This window comes from Augochlora pura, chromosome 10, assembly GCF_028453695.1.
Source record: "Augochlora pura isolate Apur16 chromosome 10, APUR_v2.2.1, whole genome shotgun sequence".
In the NCBI taxonomy this organism is placed as follows: Eukaryota; Metazoa; Arthropoda; class Insecta; order Hymenoptera; family Halictidae; genus Augochlora; species Augochlora pura.
Window position 1 is genome coordinate 5,177,046 of NC_135781.1, and position 17,968 is coordinate 5,195,013.

The 17,968-nt window shown below is 39.9% G+C and overlaps 1 protein-coding gene across 1 annotated transcript in view; it reads left to right on the forward strand.

The window, feature by feature from the left end:
• The window catches only part of LOC144475820 (cell adhesion molecule Dscam2), a 309,344-nt gene extending 299,217 nt beyond the window's left edge, over positions 1 to 10,127 (forward strand). The window contains exons 24-28 of the mRNA XM_078192123.1: positions 458 to 742; positions 5,093 to 5,379; positions 6,942 to 7,173; positions 7,284 to 7,374; positions 9,283 to 10,127. Of these exons, the coding sequence (XP_078048249.1) occupies positions 458 to 742; positions 5,093 to 5,379; positions 6,942 to 7,173; positions 7,284 to 7,374; positions 9,283 to 9,700 (1,313 nt within the window). The 3' untranslated portion in view covers positions 9,701 to 10,127. The remainder of the gene's footprint in view (positions 1 to 457; positions 743 to 5,092; positions 5,380 to 6,941; positions 7,174 to 7,283; positions 7,375 to 9,282) is intronic.
• Positions 10,128 to 17,968: the final 7,841 nt, after the last annotated feature.

The window sequence follows — 17,968 nt, forward strand, 5'->3', positions numbered from 1 at the left end:
CTTTTTATTATTTATATATTCTTAGATAAAAAATTGTGCACCTTGTGTTGAGCGAAAGCAACAAGTTTAATTATTCGTTATTCGTGAGCAAGGTTAATTGAGTTCTTCGGCGTAGATATAAATTTAATTTGTTATTTATATAATTTTCGACTGACAGGACAATGTGCATATTTTTAAGGATATAGGTAAATATGATACATCAAAATATTAAACAATAAGACGGGATACGAGATAAAGAACTAGATATAGTAATAATATCGTGTAATTAATTAAGCTGATTTCTTTATGTTTCTTTATATTTTTAATACAGAAATTTTCTTATTATTCATAGAAAGATTTGCAATATTACATTGTCATTGAAGGCTCTCGAATCGAGCCGTGCGAAAATCGAAGTAAATCCTTCGAATCACGAGGCTGTTACATTAAACAGTGATCATGATCTACGATTCCATTTCAGTGTCGAACAACGTGCCGCCGCAGTCAAGATTCCCAATCGTGGATCTGGAAAGTGGTACTAAATATGAGCTACGCGTGACGGCTTACAACAACGCCGGGTCCACGCAGGCCGAATACCTGTTCACCACCCAGTCGACGAACACTGGTAATCGAATGTATAACGAGGCCCCGCCGGAAACGGAGGAGTCCTCCCTGTTTTTCGATGCGCACGTACTAGCGCCGAGCGTGATCTCGCTCCTGGTCGTGTTCCTGGCTGTGGCTGGAATCTGCTTTTGCCTGAAAATACGTAAGTTTCAAATTTCCTAACGCCGCGCGGCATACACGAGCAAATGGGTGGTATCGTTCGAAATTCATGAGTTCTATGGTAATCTTAATATTTTCCGCGTGTAACAGGAACGATTTTTATTGACGGGTCGAACGTGTGCGAACCATTATACCACTTTAAGGTTAGATACGTGGAAGATCAGTGTTTCGAGAGAATGATTCACTGAACCCTTTGCAGTACGGTAGTACTGGCAATTTTCGTATAGTTCTTATATATGAAAGGATTGTTCAGAAACTATCGTGTACATACTTCAGAAAATTATTTGAATTAATATAAAATAACAATTATTATTTTAATAATTATTGAGATCCTCTCTCACAGGGTTATTATTATTTTAATTGACATTTGATCCGTATTACATCAATTAACGTAATGCAATTAATACAATATAATATTTTAATTAATATAATAAGCTTCCGGTAAATGAAGTACTGGTAATGACTATTCAACGGATTATCTATGAAACCTCCCGTATCATTGCTATACCACAAAGGTTTGGTAACACAGAAAATAACCGCAGGACGAAATGAATTACATCGTTGCTAGTATTAACAATTATCACATAAATAATAACCTGGAGAATCTAGCTTCAGAACTCGAAAAAAATCAGTACTGGACGCATTCATCGAACTTTTCAATCCAATTTCTCATAGCTTGAACAACGATGTCCGAACTGACATAACCTAAGCCCATTCTCGCTTCGAACTTATCTACAAATCCCAGACACCGTTTTAACGCTCCCCAGACCGGCGTCCTCTCGAGGACCAGCGAGCAGCCGTTACCAGATTAAAAGCCATTGCGAAACTCTCCGAACAAGCGAGACGAATCGCGTCCGCAAAATTTTCCGCGAAATTTTCTTTATCTCGAGGAACGGTTCTAGCTGTCAGAGCGCGTGTACCGTGTTAAGCCTGCGCCGGACACGAGGGCAGTTCTAGGTACAAGGGTACACGGAGAGCGCAGCCGAGACAGTTGACGCGAACACGGTCAAAGTTAGCGAGTCGTAGGGATCGATCAGCCGGGCGAGCACACGCACGGGCGATCGATCGCGGTCGAAATTCAGCGGGACAAGTCTAAACGGTTGATCGAAGCCCCCCGCCTACGAACCGACGACGTGTCGCCGACGTTCCGGGCGTGTAGATAGGATTTCACCGGCAACGGCAATTTGCATTAAGCCAGAAGGGCGTGACGGCACCGCGCTTCGTGCTACTTGTCGTTATTGAGTAGCTAAACGTCGCAGGATTGTACTCCAATTACGAGGACTGCCGTCGGGAGAGCCTTCGGTGAGCGTGATATCCCCCCCCCCCCCCGCTCGAGGGGCGGGGAGGGGGGCAGGGAGAAAATTGATACCCGCCATTCGAGCTACCCTTATCCTTCTTTTCCGACCCCTTTCATTGCCAATCCCTTTCCGCTCAGCGACGGATGTACGGTGCTGGACGAAAGAACAAGACATTCGACGTTATTTCGTAATTGTTTATATTTCAGTGCGGGACGCGTCTTCTTAAATTTCTCTATCGCTTTTAATCGTAGAACGATTAAACAGGCCATATTTTACCCAAAACCAATTTCCTGTATCAAAAAATAATTTTTTCGCCAGATTTACAGTTAAATTTATTAAGTGTCATGTTTGTAGTAACTTTTTGCTAGGAACGACGATATTGTATTAGTACTGTAAATGGGTGAAAAGAAGGCAGACATGTTAACTTCATTAGAAGAATTGATTTATAAATATTTTAATTAGCATGTAATATATTCTTAGACATAATTACGTCTTCACGGAGAGAAGAAGTTTCTAAAATTATTTTCTCCTCGCTAATTCAGCAAACACTGACACATAAATAATTCGGGTCAAGACAGACCCAGTTTAATTAACCAACAGTTAACGAGTGGAGTTCTTAACGCGTACTAAAAAAAAAGACGTTTTCACTAGGATAATTAAATGAACGGTACAACTATCTCGGATGAAAATTGACCTAGCCATCGCCTCGCGAAGGTCAACATAACCTAAACTCGTCCCAAAACGCGGCCCCGACCATAAAAATTCAAGGTAAACAACCGGGGACCCCTCTCAAAGAGAGAAAATTGATACTCGCCGTTCGATCTCCCGTCCTCCTTCCGTTCTTCACCGCCACCCCCCCCCCTTTCTTCTCCGGTCCCTCTTTCCGCTCGGCGCGCCGGAACGCGCGGCTTTTTTATCCCCGGCGAGCCGTTTCCGTCCGCGACGAGCGCGTAGCCGATGTATCAAACCCCCGGCGAAATTCGATTAATTAAAAGCTCCGTCAACGGGTCGACGGGACTCCGCGCGCAATTATGCAACGCGCCGTCGACGTTAACAGGGAGCGGCACGCTCGGTCGGAATCCGATGGTACGCGGAGAATGACACGACCGACAAACATTTACGCTCGCCGGGCTCTCTTCGGTGGTGGCCCCCCTCGGATGCTTTTCGCCGATTCCGTTTTCTCGCGGAATCGTCGAACCCGAGACCTCTCTATTCCTCGGGAGGAGGGCCACGGCGTCGTTCGTCGCGGCTGTTTGTTCCCGTGTTTGTTTTACAAGGATGTTTGTTCGTTGTTGAGGGTCCGTTCTCAGCCGGAGTTACGAACGTTCTAATTCTCAACGATCCACCGACGAGATAAACATAACGCGTGCTGCGGCCGCAACATCGTTGACCTGATTTATCGAATGTCCACATCCGGGCGGGTTGCGAAGACTCCGGCGGTGAAGGGCGAAGGGAGAATTCGAAAATAGTTGACAGGCTCGATTTTAATAGTAATAGGAACGAAGAAAAATAATAGCAATCGGATCGCGAATTTTTATGTAGAATAGATCGAGTATACAGAATGGAAAAGAAATAGAATATTCATTTCCTCTTTGCTGATTTTAATAAAATCTCGCGATACAGATTCCGTGTTATTAATTTCTTCTACGTCGAAATAAAAATAAATTCTTCTGTTATCATAGTTTAGAAACAAAAGTACATAAAGGCAATAAAAGTAACAAAAATTTATTTTTATTAAAAATAATAAGGATAAATAAGTGCTGAAAAGAATCGTAGCGCAAGGGGTTGAACGACGCTTGTCCATGTTCATCGTGGATGCGTGAAATTCACAACCCTATAAGAATGTTTTACGGAACGGGACGTATTCAAGATTCGTTTTACGTAATTTGTGGTACCTGTTACGAGATAATGCAGCACGGTTGCTTGGTTATTGTAATTACGAGACTGTTTCGAGTAAATTGTCCGTGTTAAGTCGCCGCTTGGACGGATGGCATACCTTTGCACGTACGTCCAGATTCTCGTAACCAATTGTGAACGCGGGACACGCGGTGAAATTCTCCGAATAACACTGTCCAGAATCACGTCGGGGCTCGAACGTTCGGGAAACCGGTTCGAAATCTATTAATCCTGTACAGTTTGGACAAATTTGATAGATCGAAGAAGTTGAAAAAGAAAAATTAAGAAACGTTGCTAACGCGATGAATAATAATAAATATAAGCGAATTATAATGATATACAGTATATGATAAAATTAAATGATATAGCAATTGCGGAAGGCTAGTATAATAACTAAAGCTAATAAAATAACTAAAACTAACTGCAACAATATACGAGTGAAAATTAATTTGAAAAAGAAATTAATGTCAGTGAAATTGTTTCGACAATTATTTTCGTCCCTTGAATTAACCTTTGAATGGTGAACCATTTTCACAATAATTCGTGATGCTCACAACAATTTTCTCTTTCGTTCACCTATTTTGTCAAGCATAATTCTGAAGATATTTCATGTAGATTTATTAATCGTTTCATTGTTCTTATAGTGTATCAGTTTATTTAATTGCTGAATGACGATTAATTAGGTGGCTGTTCTAATTTAATACTGAGACGTTTAAAAGAAATATGATTTAGGGATATTATTTCATACTAAACAGTATTATTTGATTAATGTGATACTGACATATCATTAAATGTACGGTGAATTAAATATACATTAGTACAAAATCTAGTGGAAATAATATCTCACCATTTTCGAAAGTCAAATTATTATTTGGAAAATGAAAGATTAAAAGCCCTTTTCCTTGAAACTTCGTCGTTTAAATATATCTCAGAATTGAATTAAATAACTTGTATACTAATAAACGATGACACTCCTTATTAATTATGATAAGCAAACGAGAGTTACTATAATTCCACCTCACTCCTATATTGGTGACACAGTTTACCCAGCAATTAATGGATAACCGAAATGGCCGATTTAATTCCGACATAGATTGCTGCTCCTTCCGTCTTTAGAAACCATTCCGGCATGTTTGCAGATGCAGAACGGACCGGTCGAGCGAACGATCCGAACTCGCAAACGCAGGCCGCACTAGAGAACAAACACAACATGGAGCAAAGGGAACAGTACTATGCGACGGTGAGGAAACCCGGCCAGCAGTCGCCCTGTCGCGAGGTGAGCGCGCTGGAAAGAATTCCCGAATATTCCGAAGACATTTATCCGTACGCCACCTTCAATCTGTCCGAGCAGGAAAATCTCTCGGCGAATCCGATACGACCGGCGTTCTACTACGAACGTAGCGAAACGATGCTGCAAAGCAATCAGGTATTAGCATCCCCCCCTCGACGTTCCATCTGGTCTGTGACGCCCGGCGAAAATCGGTCTATCAATGTTTCGTAGAAAACCGTGGACGAAAGTGCTCGCGAACTAAATTGAAAACAGACAACGGAGAAGAATTCTATTCTACTAAGCGGATTTTACGAGTTCATAATAATAGTTGATCTTTTAAGTCTTGGCGAGGAAATGGTTTAACGTGCCTTCGGTGAAATATGATTACAAGACCGCGGATTTTATGCAGTTCTGACAACATTGAATTATTGTCACTTGAAATAGTAAGAAGATTGGGAAAGAATTTAAATATGTCTATCTTGAATCTATTATAATTATTATGAGAAAGAAAAGCTATTTCTATTTGTAGCAATTGATGTAGACAGTTTTTATTTTTCATGAAAATCCACAGTATAGTATATTTATAAAAGAGATTTTCGATTTTGTTTCCGGTAAATAATTCGATTTATGTGAGAATATTTTATTAGGATTTTTCTTTTTTTCGTTCGACTATTTGCGTTTTCAAATCTGAATGTCACGGGTTTTAGGAACGGTGCTCCAGATCTGGAAATGAATTCGTCTCGTTAAACGCATTCTTTCAATTTATTCGAACTGGAATCTTCGATTAGGCGGTTTGGAGATAGCCTAATATACACCTCGATAACCAGACAGAGTACCTCAGGTATTTTCGGAATTTTTCGATAATCCGATTTTTCACCGAAACCGTTCCGCCTGTCAAGATAGCGGGTTTAAACCTCGCTGTGCAAAATGTTTTTTTCCTGGCCGTGTTATCGAGCGTTTCATCCATAATCTAATTTGACTGAACGTTCGCTTCCTGATATAGTTTTTTCGATGAGATGAAATCGCAATCGGCGATTAATTAACAAATATTAAAAATCTTTTTAAGATCGAATTACTTTCTTGTAAAAATAGGAACAAAAATCTGTAAACTTATTAATATTTGTTCTTATTTTGGTATTTAACAGTCTAATAGTGCGTGATAGAACACAATTCAGGGATTTAGGAAAAACTTAACGTGATATTGTTATTGGCAAAAATGTAATTTCCACAGTATTATAATTACAATTAGTGAATCAAATTGCGTAAATGAGGATATATTTTAATTAAAACTGTATTAGGTTGAACTAGTTGCTATTTATTATTAAAAACGTAAATGATACAGAAGTGTCAAAATTAGTGAAATTAATTTATCGAATATACTTAATTAAACTGTCTTAGTATTTTACTCGATTATATTCTATTGTTCTCACGCGAGAAGTTACTAAGCCAGTCTAAAGATTTTATTTATTATTACTGAATTTTGAAAAAGGCTACTTGATCAGAAAATCCCTTAGAAATGAATCTTCTTGACTGAATTGCATAAATAACTCAATATTAGTATCCGCGTAAAATAATTTACTAAATTACAATTACTTGAATCAACCATGAAAGACTTTGATAGACCGAGGGGACTTCCCGCCTCGTTGTTTCTGTCTCTGGTACCGGAGTAGTCGCAAAACCGCATAGAGCCACGTGTTCCTGACTCATAAACGTTTCAGTGCGACATGGACCAGTACACGAAGGTTCGCGGCCGTGCGCGTCGCAAACTGAAGTCCTTCAAATCCGAATCGGAAGAGTACGACACCCTGGGCTCGGACACCGAGACGGACGTCGGCAACAGCAGCCGCACGGAGTCCTCGAACCACCAGGACGACTCCCGGCCGGCGTCGAAAAACTCGATCGGCCAGAGGAAGCAGCTACTGGCCCTGGTCCCGAAGCAGGTTCATCATAGTAAGTTAGTATTCGATTTTCTATGTCGACGCCGCCAACAGCCTTAACAGCATCCGGTCGCCACTAACGACTCACCTTTCTCGCATCAACGTCTCGCGTGCACCTTCCAGATGTGATGTACCACACGAACGAATCGAGTACATCAACCGAACCGTCACCAATTTCTGAGAGGAAGACCTTCCCGAGGCTCGAGAAGCAAAGGTAAGCAGACTGTCGGCTCGCTGTCGAAGCAGACAGCGAATCCATCGGGGTCTACCGATGCGGATCAATTGTAACTGGACTGCGAATTCCATGCATTTATAACAAAAATGGAGAAAGAGTCCATAAGTATCGATGTGTTTCGATTTATTAAAATTTTTTAAGAGTAATTAACGTGTGTTGCTTTGTAACAATGAAAAGATTACGGATCTTTGTGAAAGATACAAATTGTACAGAAAAGAAGTTAAATAAAAATATATTTATTCTTTTAATAGTCTCAGTATATTAAAAATAATGTAATAATATTCTGAGGCATTTCTAACATATTCAATATTCTATATTTTATTTATCTATTTTTGTCAGGAATGCATAAAATCCGCAGTCTATTTACAACGATGCAAAGACTGCATTTATGTGGACATTTCGTCAATTTTATTGTAATGTATGCTAAGAAAATTCAATTTTCTATGAGAAAATATTTATAAATTCAGCAACCTCAAAATGATAAATATGAGACCGATTAGTTAAACGTGTAAAAATTGAAATTAATCATTTCAAACTGAATAGAATAATCAAATACTGCTAATATCGAAAAATAAAGTAAAAAGAATATTTATACTTGGTATCCATGCAGTAACTACAAAGTAGTAAATACTAAAAATACGGTTACAATGTTTTATAACTCATTAAACATCTATTTAGCTTCCATAACTAGCAATTAATGTTGGCAACAACTATTTTTCCTAGAAATTTACAATTCACTTGTCTCTTTGTCAGATTACGATTAAACTTTTTGTCACATTTCAATTGTACATAATTCAGAAGATTACAACGTTCGAGCATCCCTTAGCCAGCCATATCAGTTTTCATCCCCGTAACGTCTACCATGACGAACGCGTTTTTCTTGATTTACTTTTCCATCTTTTGGTTACACGCGATATATCCGGCATTTGCATTTATATTAAACTCCGAACATAGCGCGAGCCGCCCGTTCACAAAAGCTTTCAACTCCAAAAGCTACAGGAGCGAGGACTCATGAACTTGTTCGAATAATAATGCTTATCGAAATGATTTATCGACCGTCGAAATCGACCGATCCATCCGCAGTCGATCCGGCGGCAAACTCGTTTGCAAAAATTTGTACCCTCCACCGTGTAACATAGACATTTTCAATACGAAGACCAGGTATAAATATAGGCTGATTAAAATTCAGCACATAGTTCGCGCTTTCCTGTTGGAATTGCATTTATAACAGAATTAGTAGATGGATATTGAAACAGTAAAAGACTAAAAGAATGATATAAATTATTGAACCCATCTTATCTTTATGTTATTGAAATTATAGAAACTAGGCTTTTATTTGGCTCTTATTTTGAACAGACGGCGCACAAAATCTGTTGAACAGTCTGCAATATAATTTGCCTAGTAATAAAGTGTTAATAATGATTCTAAATTACTTTAGGAATAAGAATATTAACAAGAATCCATTGACTTATTTCAAGAAATCTTCTAGACGACACACAGCGCGGACGAATTGTAAGATTTTGGACAGAAATCGAAATGCTCTCACGTAACAATTTATTCCAATTATGTAGCAAACAATTGTAGACAACCCCAAAGAGTGCACGGAAATGTTTAACACCATTTTCGGAGGGACTTTACGGCGATCTCTATTTTTCTAACGAATATTAAATTTTTCTGGACAAAAGACGTTTGTATCAGTTAATAGAGAGTGAGTTACTCTACGTCGGATGTTTAATTTTTTAAAATGATATCTGGCGGAGCCGGCTTGTTAGTCTAGTAAGAATGAGCGCGGGGAGGGTGAATGGTCGGATCCCTGACCTAGATAGGAAGCGGGCGAGGGAATCGATTGACGGGGTGGCTGATGGGACCGGTATGTCGAACTTGCAGGAATCATGGAGCAACGCCCGACATGGGGATAGACGGTCGCGTGCCGGGTATCTTGCGGCCCGTGATGAAGCTCTCGGAATCCGGGATGCATTGTTACTCAAGGGGAGCGTCGCCGAGCCGGCCGGCGAGGCCTGGTTCCTGCGACAGGCTGGTGAAAGAGCCGAGCCCAAGGAAATCCGTGGAGTCGTTGTGCCTGCTGGAGGAGCCCGGTTCGTTCAGGCTTGCAAGACGGGAAGAGGACTGGGGCAGCGAGCTGTCTACGTTGGAACTGAAGCCGCCGACAGGTTTCACGGACGCGCACGAGACCAGCGAGGCCGAATGCGACATCGACATGAAGCTGAAGCTCCACAGGAAGAGGACGGGTTTTCCTTCTAACTCGCTCTCGAAATCGCCCAAAGACTTCACTATCACTGTCTAAGTGTTAATCAAATATCGAACTGCGAAACGACAAAAAAAAACGAGAAAAATTGCGAAACGGAATATTTATAACAAAAAAAAATAAAAGAACGAGAACGATGATTACGGTATACGCACGCACGTAAACGAGAAAAGCGATAAGAAACCGAAAAAAGTTAAAAAAAAAAATAAATAATAAAATAACAATACCAATTTAACGAATATAAAGCTGCCAAGCATGATGAGTGTTAATTCAAAAGAAAAAAAAACGATATAAAAGATACAAAAAAAAAAAAACGCAAAAAAACTCATTAAGTATGAAACTCGAGATACTTCCTCGCCGTTGAGATTGTCGGGATCCCCCAGCGCTTCTCTGTGGATGGATAACTGTCTTTCCGTGTAACTATCGTCGACGATCCATTTACAATAAAGAGGTATTTTTGTAAGTAAAAATTAAATAAACCCAGACCAGAGTTCTTCTTCCCTCGGGACTGTTTTCCCCCTCCGTTGGATCCCAGCGCCGTATTCGACGTGGAGAATCGCCGCCAGGCCGAAACGATAAATATATACAAGGTAGGTTTTCGTAGACAATAATTACAAATTATTGCACCAACAACTACCCCTTGCACTGTAACGTCGATACCACACTCTTTACAAAGATTTCTAACAGAATCTACGAATTCGAAATTATTTCAGTCGACTGTTATCAATCTTTTGATCGTTATAATAAACGCAGTGACACGATAAATAATAACTTTTCCTACTTTTGCAAGCATTTTTCAAAGAAGTTGTAATCAGCGTGGAAGTGTAAAAAATCGTGGAGCAGGGAAATAAACCCCGATTATTCGGTTAATTGTCGAGTAAATCGTCTCTGAAAAATACCGACGAAAGGCAAGTTTTAATAATAAATAATCGAGTCACAGAAATGGGAACAGATCTCCGAAATGTATTTAAACGGCGCGCGTCTGCGCCGCGTTCGAATGAATTTACGGTTTTGGCAAGATGATTGCACGCCGAAACGACAATTCGTGGCTATAGACGCTGCCATAAACGACGCGTCAATCAGCTTAATTACACACGCTTATCAGGTACATGTCAGTTGCATTTCCGTGAAGCAGAAATACGATCCCGGACTGTATCTCGAGCTAGAGTTACTACGTGCGAGGATCGATAAACGCACCCGGCCCAATCGATCGATGCTCCGTCCTATTTAATGGGATTTTCGCGGAACTTCGAGGCAACCATTATTTCCAAAAATATTTCACATTCAACTTGTACCTAGTCCTATTAACGCTTCGCTCTACATAGGCTTCAACGACACATCTTTCAGCAGATACTCGGACTTCAACACGCGGGACAGAACAGTTTCAGGCAGATCAACGTTCAGCGATTGCAAGCTCATCTCCATGAACGGATTGATTATCCTTCCAGCCTGAGTCCCTGCTTGAATCGAGCTGTCGGAACATCGCGTCTTATTGTTTTCCTGCGAGGGCAACTCCTCGCGAAGATCCTCCGAAACTCGCACGTTCTCGGCTCTCTCGGCTTTCTCGTGCGTCTGCGTTTGCGTTCTCTCTTCCTTGACGTTCTTGCCGCCTTTTACAGTCTCCAACAAAGTATCCTCGTCGTCCGTCACGTCGAACATATCGAATGGCTGTACATTCAGTTTCTTTATTATCTCCGCCATGTCGTCCGTGGACGAGAAAGTGTCCTTGGGCCTCGGCGCGTCGTTCTTAAAATTTTGCTCCGCGCTGCTGATGTAATCCTCCAAGTAATCCTCGATCTCGCATTTCTGCGATTTCAGTAGCGCCTCGCACGAACTTCCTTTCTTTAAGTTCGGCGTCGACTTGCTGCTCGGTCTGGCGACGCTCTTCCGGCATTGTTTCATTCCTAGCATGGCCCTGCCGGCAGGGTACTTCTCCGTGGGTAAGCCCGCGTAGGATCCATGAGGGAGAAGGGCGTTTTTCGTAACATCGTCCACCATTTTCGCGGTGGCTGGCTTGGCGTGTGCCGCTGTTTTCGGGAACAGCGCTTCCTTGATCTTGTCAGCCTTCTCCTGAAACGACGGCTCAGACCCTTCCATTACCTTCGCGGCGCCACGTTGCAGGTACTGGTTCGCTTTCGGATCGAGGTACGATTTTTGAATTCGCTCCAACTCCCGCGTCATGTCGTCCAGCGTCTCGTACAATTTTTTCGATTTCGAAGTCGTGAGGAATGTTTTTACTTTGGTGTCGCCGCCGTAAGATTTCAACGTCTGCCAGTCGGATTTCACTTTCTCCACCTCGCGATCTATGTCGCTGATGAGACTCCGTTTCCCTTGGGCACAAAAATCATTCTTGCTAATTCGATGTATGTTCAGCGAAGAATTTTAATGATCGGTTAAGAAATAATTGCTGTGTGATGTTTTCAATTATCTTTCTGTTGCGTAAGACAAAAGTGAAAGCTATTTATAGATTTTGTATAATTTAATAGGAAATTTTATCTGCACCTGGTGTATATTTATAAACAGAAGACCGAAATAAAAATCCGTAAATATATAAAGTTTCATTAAAATCGATAATTTGAAATCAATAAAATAAAAATCAATTATTCGTTATTAGTCGAAATGATAAATAGAAAATCTGGCACCCCTCACCACGACTTCTCGGCAACCGCTGCTCCGTCTCTGTCTCTTGACATCTTATGTCGGGCAAATTAGTGTTCTTCTTATAATTTGCAACGTCCCCCTTTTCCACATTTGCCGTCGACGAACCGCGTCGGAATGGTAGTTTCGGTAGCGTGGTGGAAGAATATTGTTCGTGGCTTTGTGCGAGGTTTAAACATTTCGAAGAGTTATCTGCACAGAATGATATTGTTAATACCTCACGAGGATACATGCATATTAAATTTCAAGTACTCTATTTTAGGGATTTTCGCACCTCCTTGACCAAAGTTGGACGAACTCTGGCCACCTTTCACGCTAAACGGATTTTTCGACGTTGCGAATGGATTGAACTGATATACAAAATTGTGCGTCGCCGACACCTTTTTCATTGCTCCTTTTATGTTTCTTTGTGAACTTTCTGTGGACTTTGAACAGTTTTTGAGAAATTAGACTCAACAGGCAAACTTAATAAACAAAGATCACCGGGACGGTTTTATGAAAATGAATATTCGAACAACTACGCAAGGGTTACCGGTCACATTTCTCCTTGAAGCAATTGTGCTACGTATTTATAAGTTTAACTAATTAAATACGAAAGTTTGAAAATTCATTTAAGATATAATTAGATAATAAAATCCATATTATATTTAATTGAGAAGGAATTAAAATCTCAACCATTATTATAACCTTAAATTATTGAGTCCTGTGGCGTCAGTATAGCGTCATTAGTCCCCAAAGGATTAAAAGTGTACCAATAACCAATTGTATCGATAATCGTTTGAGAAAAATAGTAATGCTACTTGCAATAGAAAGCAAATAACCTGGTTTGACTTCCATCCTGACTCAGTGGAACGCGTCTTCTCGCGTGTAGAAGATTGTCTTATCTTGTGCTGCTCCACTTCTGAATCGGTTTTCTCGCGATTGATCGTCAACGGCGGTTCTCTGCGATCGACTTTAATGAAACGCGGCCTAAAAACATTTCACCGGTGCGATTGGTCAGTGTGTTAAAGGATAACATATTCTACTTAACAGGTTGAGTGCCGTGTCGGTCACATGTGGGTGACGCTAACTTTTAACTAGGTTTTAAAATTAATTTTTATATTATATACATATTTTTATCATTTTTATATTATATACATATTTTTATTATTTTTGTATTATATATCTATTTCTATTATTTTTATACTATATACCTATTTCTATTATTTTTATATTATACACACATTTTTTTTAAATTTTTATATCGTGTGCATATATTATATAATAAACTGGTTGCTACCAGAATTTTTAGTATGAAAAAGTGGTAACCTCTTAGCTATCTACTTTCACTAATTAATTATTTATTATGTTAAGAGAATTTTGGAATTTTTCTGGTATATATTCGGCACTTGACGTGTTAATTAACAAGGTTCTATACATGGATCAAATGAAATCGTACTTGTCGTGAAGATAGGCGCGTGCGTATTCTGCGACAATTCGTTCCGGGCTTACCAAGTGTTTAAAATTAAACACAACTTTGTCACCCTTCTTGTAGAAAATTTGCCCAGCGGAGACCGATTTTTTCTTACTCGAGAACCAAATGGATTTACACAAGTTCTTGTATTTTCTGAAACGTAATCATTTTAAACAGTGTATTTATTATTACATTTTCTGGACCACATATTTATATGTCAAATAAAATAGTACAATAAAACAGAGTAATATAAAATGAAATGATAAACTAAAATGAAATAAATAAAGTAAAACAAAGAGATAAAATTTAATGGAATAAAATACAGATAAATATAATGGAATAAAATACAGATAAATATAATAGAATAAAATACAGATAAATATAATGGAATAAAATACAGATAAATATAATGGAATAAAATACAGATAAATATAATGAAATAAAATACAAATAAATATAATGAAATAAAATACAAATAAAGTACAATAATTCATACGATGGTTTAAAAATAATACTACCGCTAAACTATTAACGCTATTGCTCGTTGGTATAATAATTAATACTTTCACTGGAAGAATCTTAAAGAAACTTGTAAGTACTTGCTGTGCCGACTGGGCAAGCTCGGATCTTTTAATTTATTAGCCTTGTGTGCCTGGTCTTTAATAGGTACCCGTTGTTCCGTAGGTCCGACAAAAACAGACAATCCGTTGATATGTTTGTCCTTCTGATTTTGTCCGGTCGACGCCGGGCCGTCGAGATTCAATGGCAAAAATGTCGGGCTGCTGTGCGACTTCCTGCAATGTGGAAACTCCCCGACAGTTTTCGCCAGTTCTAGGAAACAATCTATCCCAAAGTTACGGTTTTCAAACGAAATGCTAGTGGAGGATGATAACCTGTACAAAACATGTTCTGTCAAAAATAATGTTCCTCTAAAACAAAATAAAGATGGTCACTGATGTGCTTTTGGTCAACTCCGCTTGACCAAAACCATTTCTCTGAAAAGAACGATCACTCGCATGTTTAATACTAGCTCGAACTTTTGCACAATACCGAGCAGCTAATTGTTAAACAGTCGGAGGTGTAAGGAGAAATGAACTTGTTCAGATTGGTTGAAATGTTTAGTTAGACAGGAAATAAAAAGTGACATGTTACAATGCAATCGGATTTTGCAATTTAATTATATTTTAATTCAATTATATTGTAATTAAGCAACATTGTTCAATTGCATAAGGCAAACGTTTCGGATAACTATCATCATTGTCATTAAAATAATTAATAATCGCTCATTATTTTAATCATTAATTTTACTTCGTTTTAATTCAATTTGACTTCTTTTGACTACATTTGAATTCAATTTCACTTCATTTTATTTCTTTTTTGAATTCATTTAACTACGTTTTGACTCCTTTTGTCTTCGATGCCCTATTTTAACGAAGACTGTCTTAAAATTAATATAAAAGTCTCCCGAAACTCTCCTAAAAATACCCTAAAACTGCCCTAAGTGTAACCCCTTAAATACCCTTTCTTCGTTAATGACAATATAAACAGGTCCATTCCGCTGAAAATCGCCAACCAATCAAAGCACAGCAATTCACAGCATTCTCTCAACTGAAGAACTTCTTCGTCTCCGTTTACAGCTCTCGAATAGAGATGCATCTGTGTACCATCGAAATGCGGCCGTTTCCGAGAAACATTTGACAGCTCGTGTGACAGGAAAGTTTCAACATTCCCCTAACCCCGTGTCATCAAAATTCTATTTTGACCGATAGAAAATATGTTCTAATCCCATCCCAGTTTCGCGAACTCTCTGGCCGGCGATACCATAATATCGCGACAATGGATTCGGTTTGGCTGACATCGCCGTTCGTCCAATTCGGCACCGAAAATCTTATTTACAACGAGACCCTGTGCTCGGAGGCGCACTTCCTCAACAAATTCTCAAGAGACAAGTACAAAACGGAGAAGCATACCCCATTGACCATCAACGATCGTCGTGGGAACTTCAACGTGCTCTCCGACTATTCTTCGAAGTCAAATTTACCTGCGAGGAGGCCGGAACAGGTCGAGGAGATCGAAGAAAATTTTACGCTCACGGTGAACGCACGACGGGAGACGGCCAATGCCGTGGTTACCGGGCTGCTGAAAATCGACTCGAAGATATCCTTGAAGAAAGCAGAGCCTAAGAGCTCGCTCTCCGAGACGAACCTACACTCCCGCGAGGATTCGTGGACGCGAGGATGCAAAACGACGGAAAGCAGAACCATCGGCGACGCTCTTCTCAGCTGTCCGTTCGAGCTGGTGCAGATCTATCCTGGAAACAAAGAGAACATCTCCGACCTCGATCGAACCTTCTCCGACATGAGTCGGGAAGGCAGTTCGATAATATGCTTCCCGAAAGAGGATCATAAATCCACGGTATCCGCTGCCTTCGAGAAAGATGCGCCGTCGTTGTCGAAATTGAAACGCAGCCACGGCGATTCCGGGAGGAACGAGCTGCCTTTGTCAACCATACGGAGTCAGAAAATCCTGAAGCAGGCTTCTGTGTTAAACGCGCCAGGATATAACGAATCGAACCCTGTGGATCTCGAAAAGGAGAGCCTCCAAATGAACACAGGACAGGACGTGAGCTCCAGTTCGTCGTGCGACGATTTTGACAAGTCGCGCTCGACGAAAGGAAGGAGAGGAAGAGCGTTGAAGAAAACAGAGAAGCTGACGAATTGTCTGCAGCACGAAACGGTACCTGTCGTAGATACCGAGTCTAAAACCTCCCTAACCGAGGCGGCAGATTTAGCGAAGCACGATCGAAACATCGAAGTAATTCCATCATTGGAAGCAACTCTTTGCAATGGCGACGTGCTCGATGATTATACCGTGAAGTCGGTCGAGAGCAAAGCTAAGAAATCCGCGCGCAGTTCGTCTACGATTATCGACATTTCTGGCGTCGGTTGGTTCACCGGAGATAACACGGTGATCGACGCAAGACAGGCGAGTCCTGAAATGAGGGGTATGGAGGAAGATTTGGGGACAGTTGCCGGAAGCGGGGAGCAAGAGACGAATATTTTGAACGAAATAATGCGGGCGGCTGATAAGCGAAACGGTGGAAATCGAATTGTTGAGAGGGGGATCATGGAATACGCTGTCGATGATGCCAGTAGTGGGACAATCGGGAAGGATGAAGCGAAATTGGACGTCGATTACGGCGACATAAAAATATGCAATTTATTGTTGATCATTCACAAACAGTTGTACATCAATTTCCAGAAAATGGAGAATATTTGGATTCAGTTGCAGGACACGAGCTCCATCGATTCTGTCCGTTCCACGGTGCCCATGCGGCTTCTCGTCCGAATCATTTCCAGGTACGGAAGATCGGATCGAAATGGAGGAGCTACGCTATCGCCACGGTTCCTTTGAACCCCTTGCCGTACTTTGACGACAAGGGGTTAATATTTTAGATTAATTTCCCTTTGATTCGATAATCATTTTACTGTGCAGGTGCAAAAGTTACATTCACGATTCACGGGACAGTTACGCAGCCGAGACAAGCATCGCTAAAACATTGTTGGGTTTGGTCATCGATCTAGCGAAAGCAGTCGATCAGAACAAGCTTGTGGTGGAGAAGCAAGGTACGTGCATCAGTTCTGCTGTCTAGAGAGGAATAGAAATGATTAGTTTCATATTTAATTCACATTCTCAGAGCAAGAGATAGACAGCATCCTGTTGAAAATGTACCAAGAAAAGAATTTGTACAGAAAAGTGAGTTATACAACGTCGATTGAAATTACTTATTTATTTTACAAATTGTACAGCTTGATTTGAAATCGTTTATTTATTTTGTTATTATAAAGCTTGAATTGAAATCGTTTAGTTATTTTAAGAATTATGAAGCTTGAAGTGAAACCGCTTATTTATTTTGAGAATTATGAAGCTTGAATAAAGCTTGAACATAACCTTAAAATCGTTTATTTATTTTATAAATTATAAAGCTTGAAGTGAAAACGCTTATTTATTTTGAGCATTATAAAGCTTGAATTGAAATCGTTTATTTATTTGATGAATTATAAACCTTGAAGTAAAATCGTTTATTTATTTTGTAACTTATAAAGCTTGACTTAAAATCGCTTAATTATTTTAGAGAATTATAAAACTTCCACTGAAATCGCGTATTTATTTTGCAAACTAGTAAATAGCAAAAT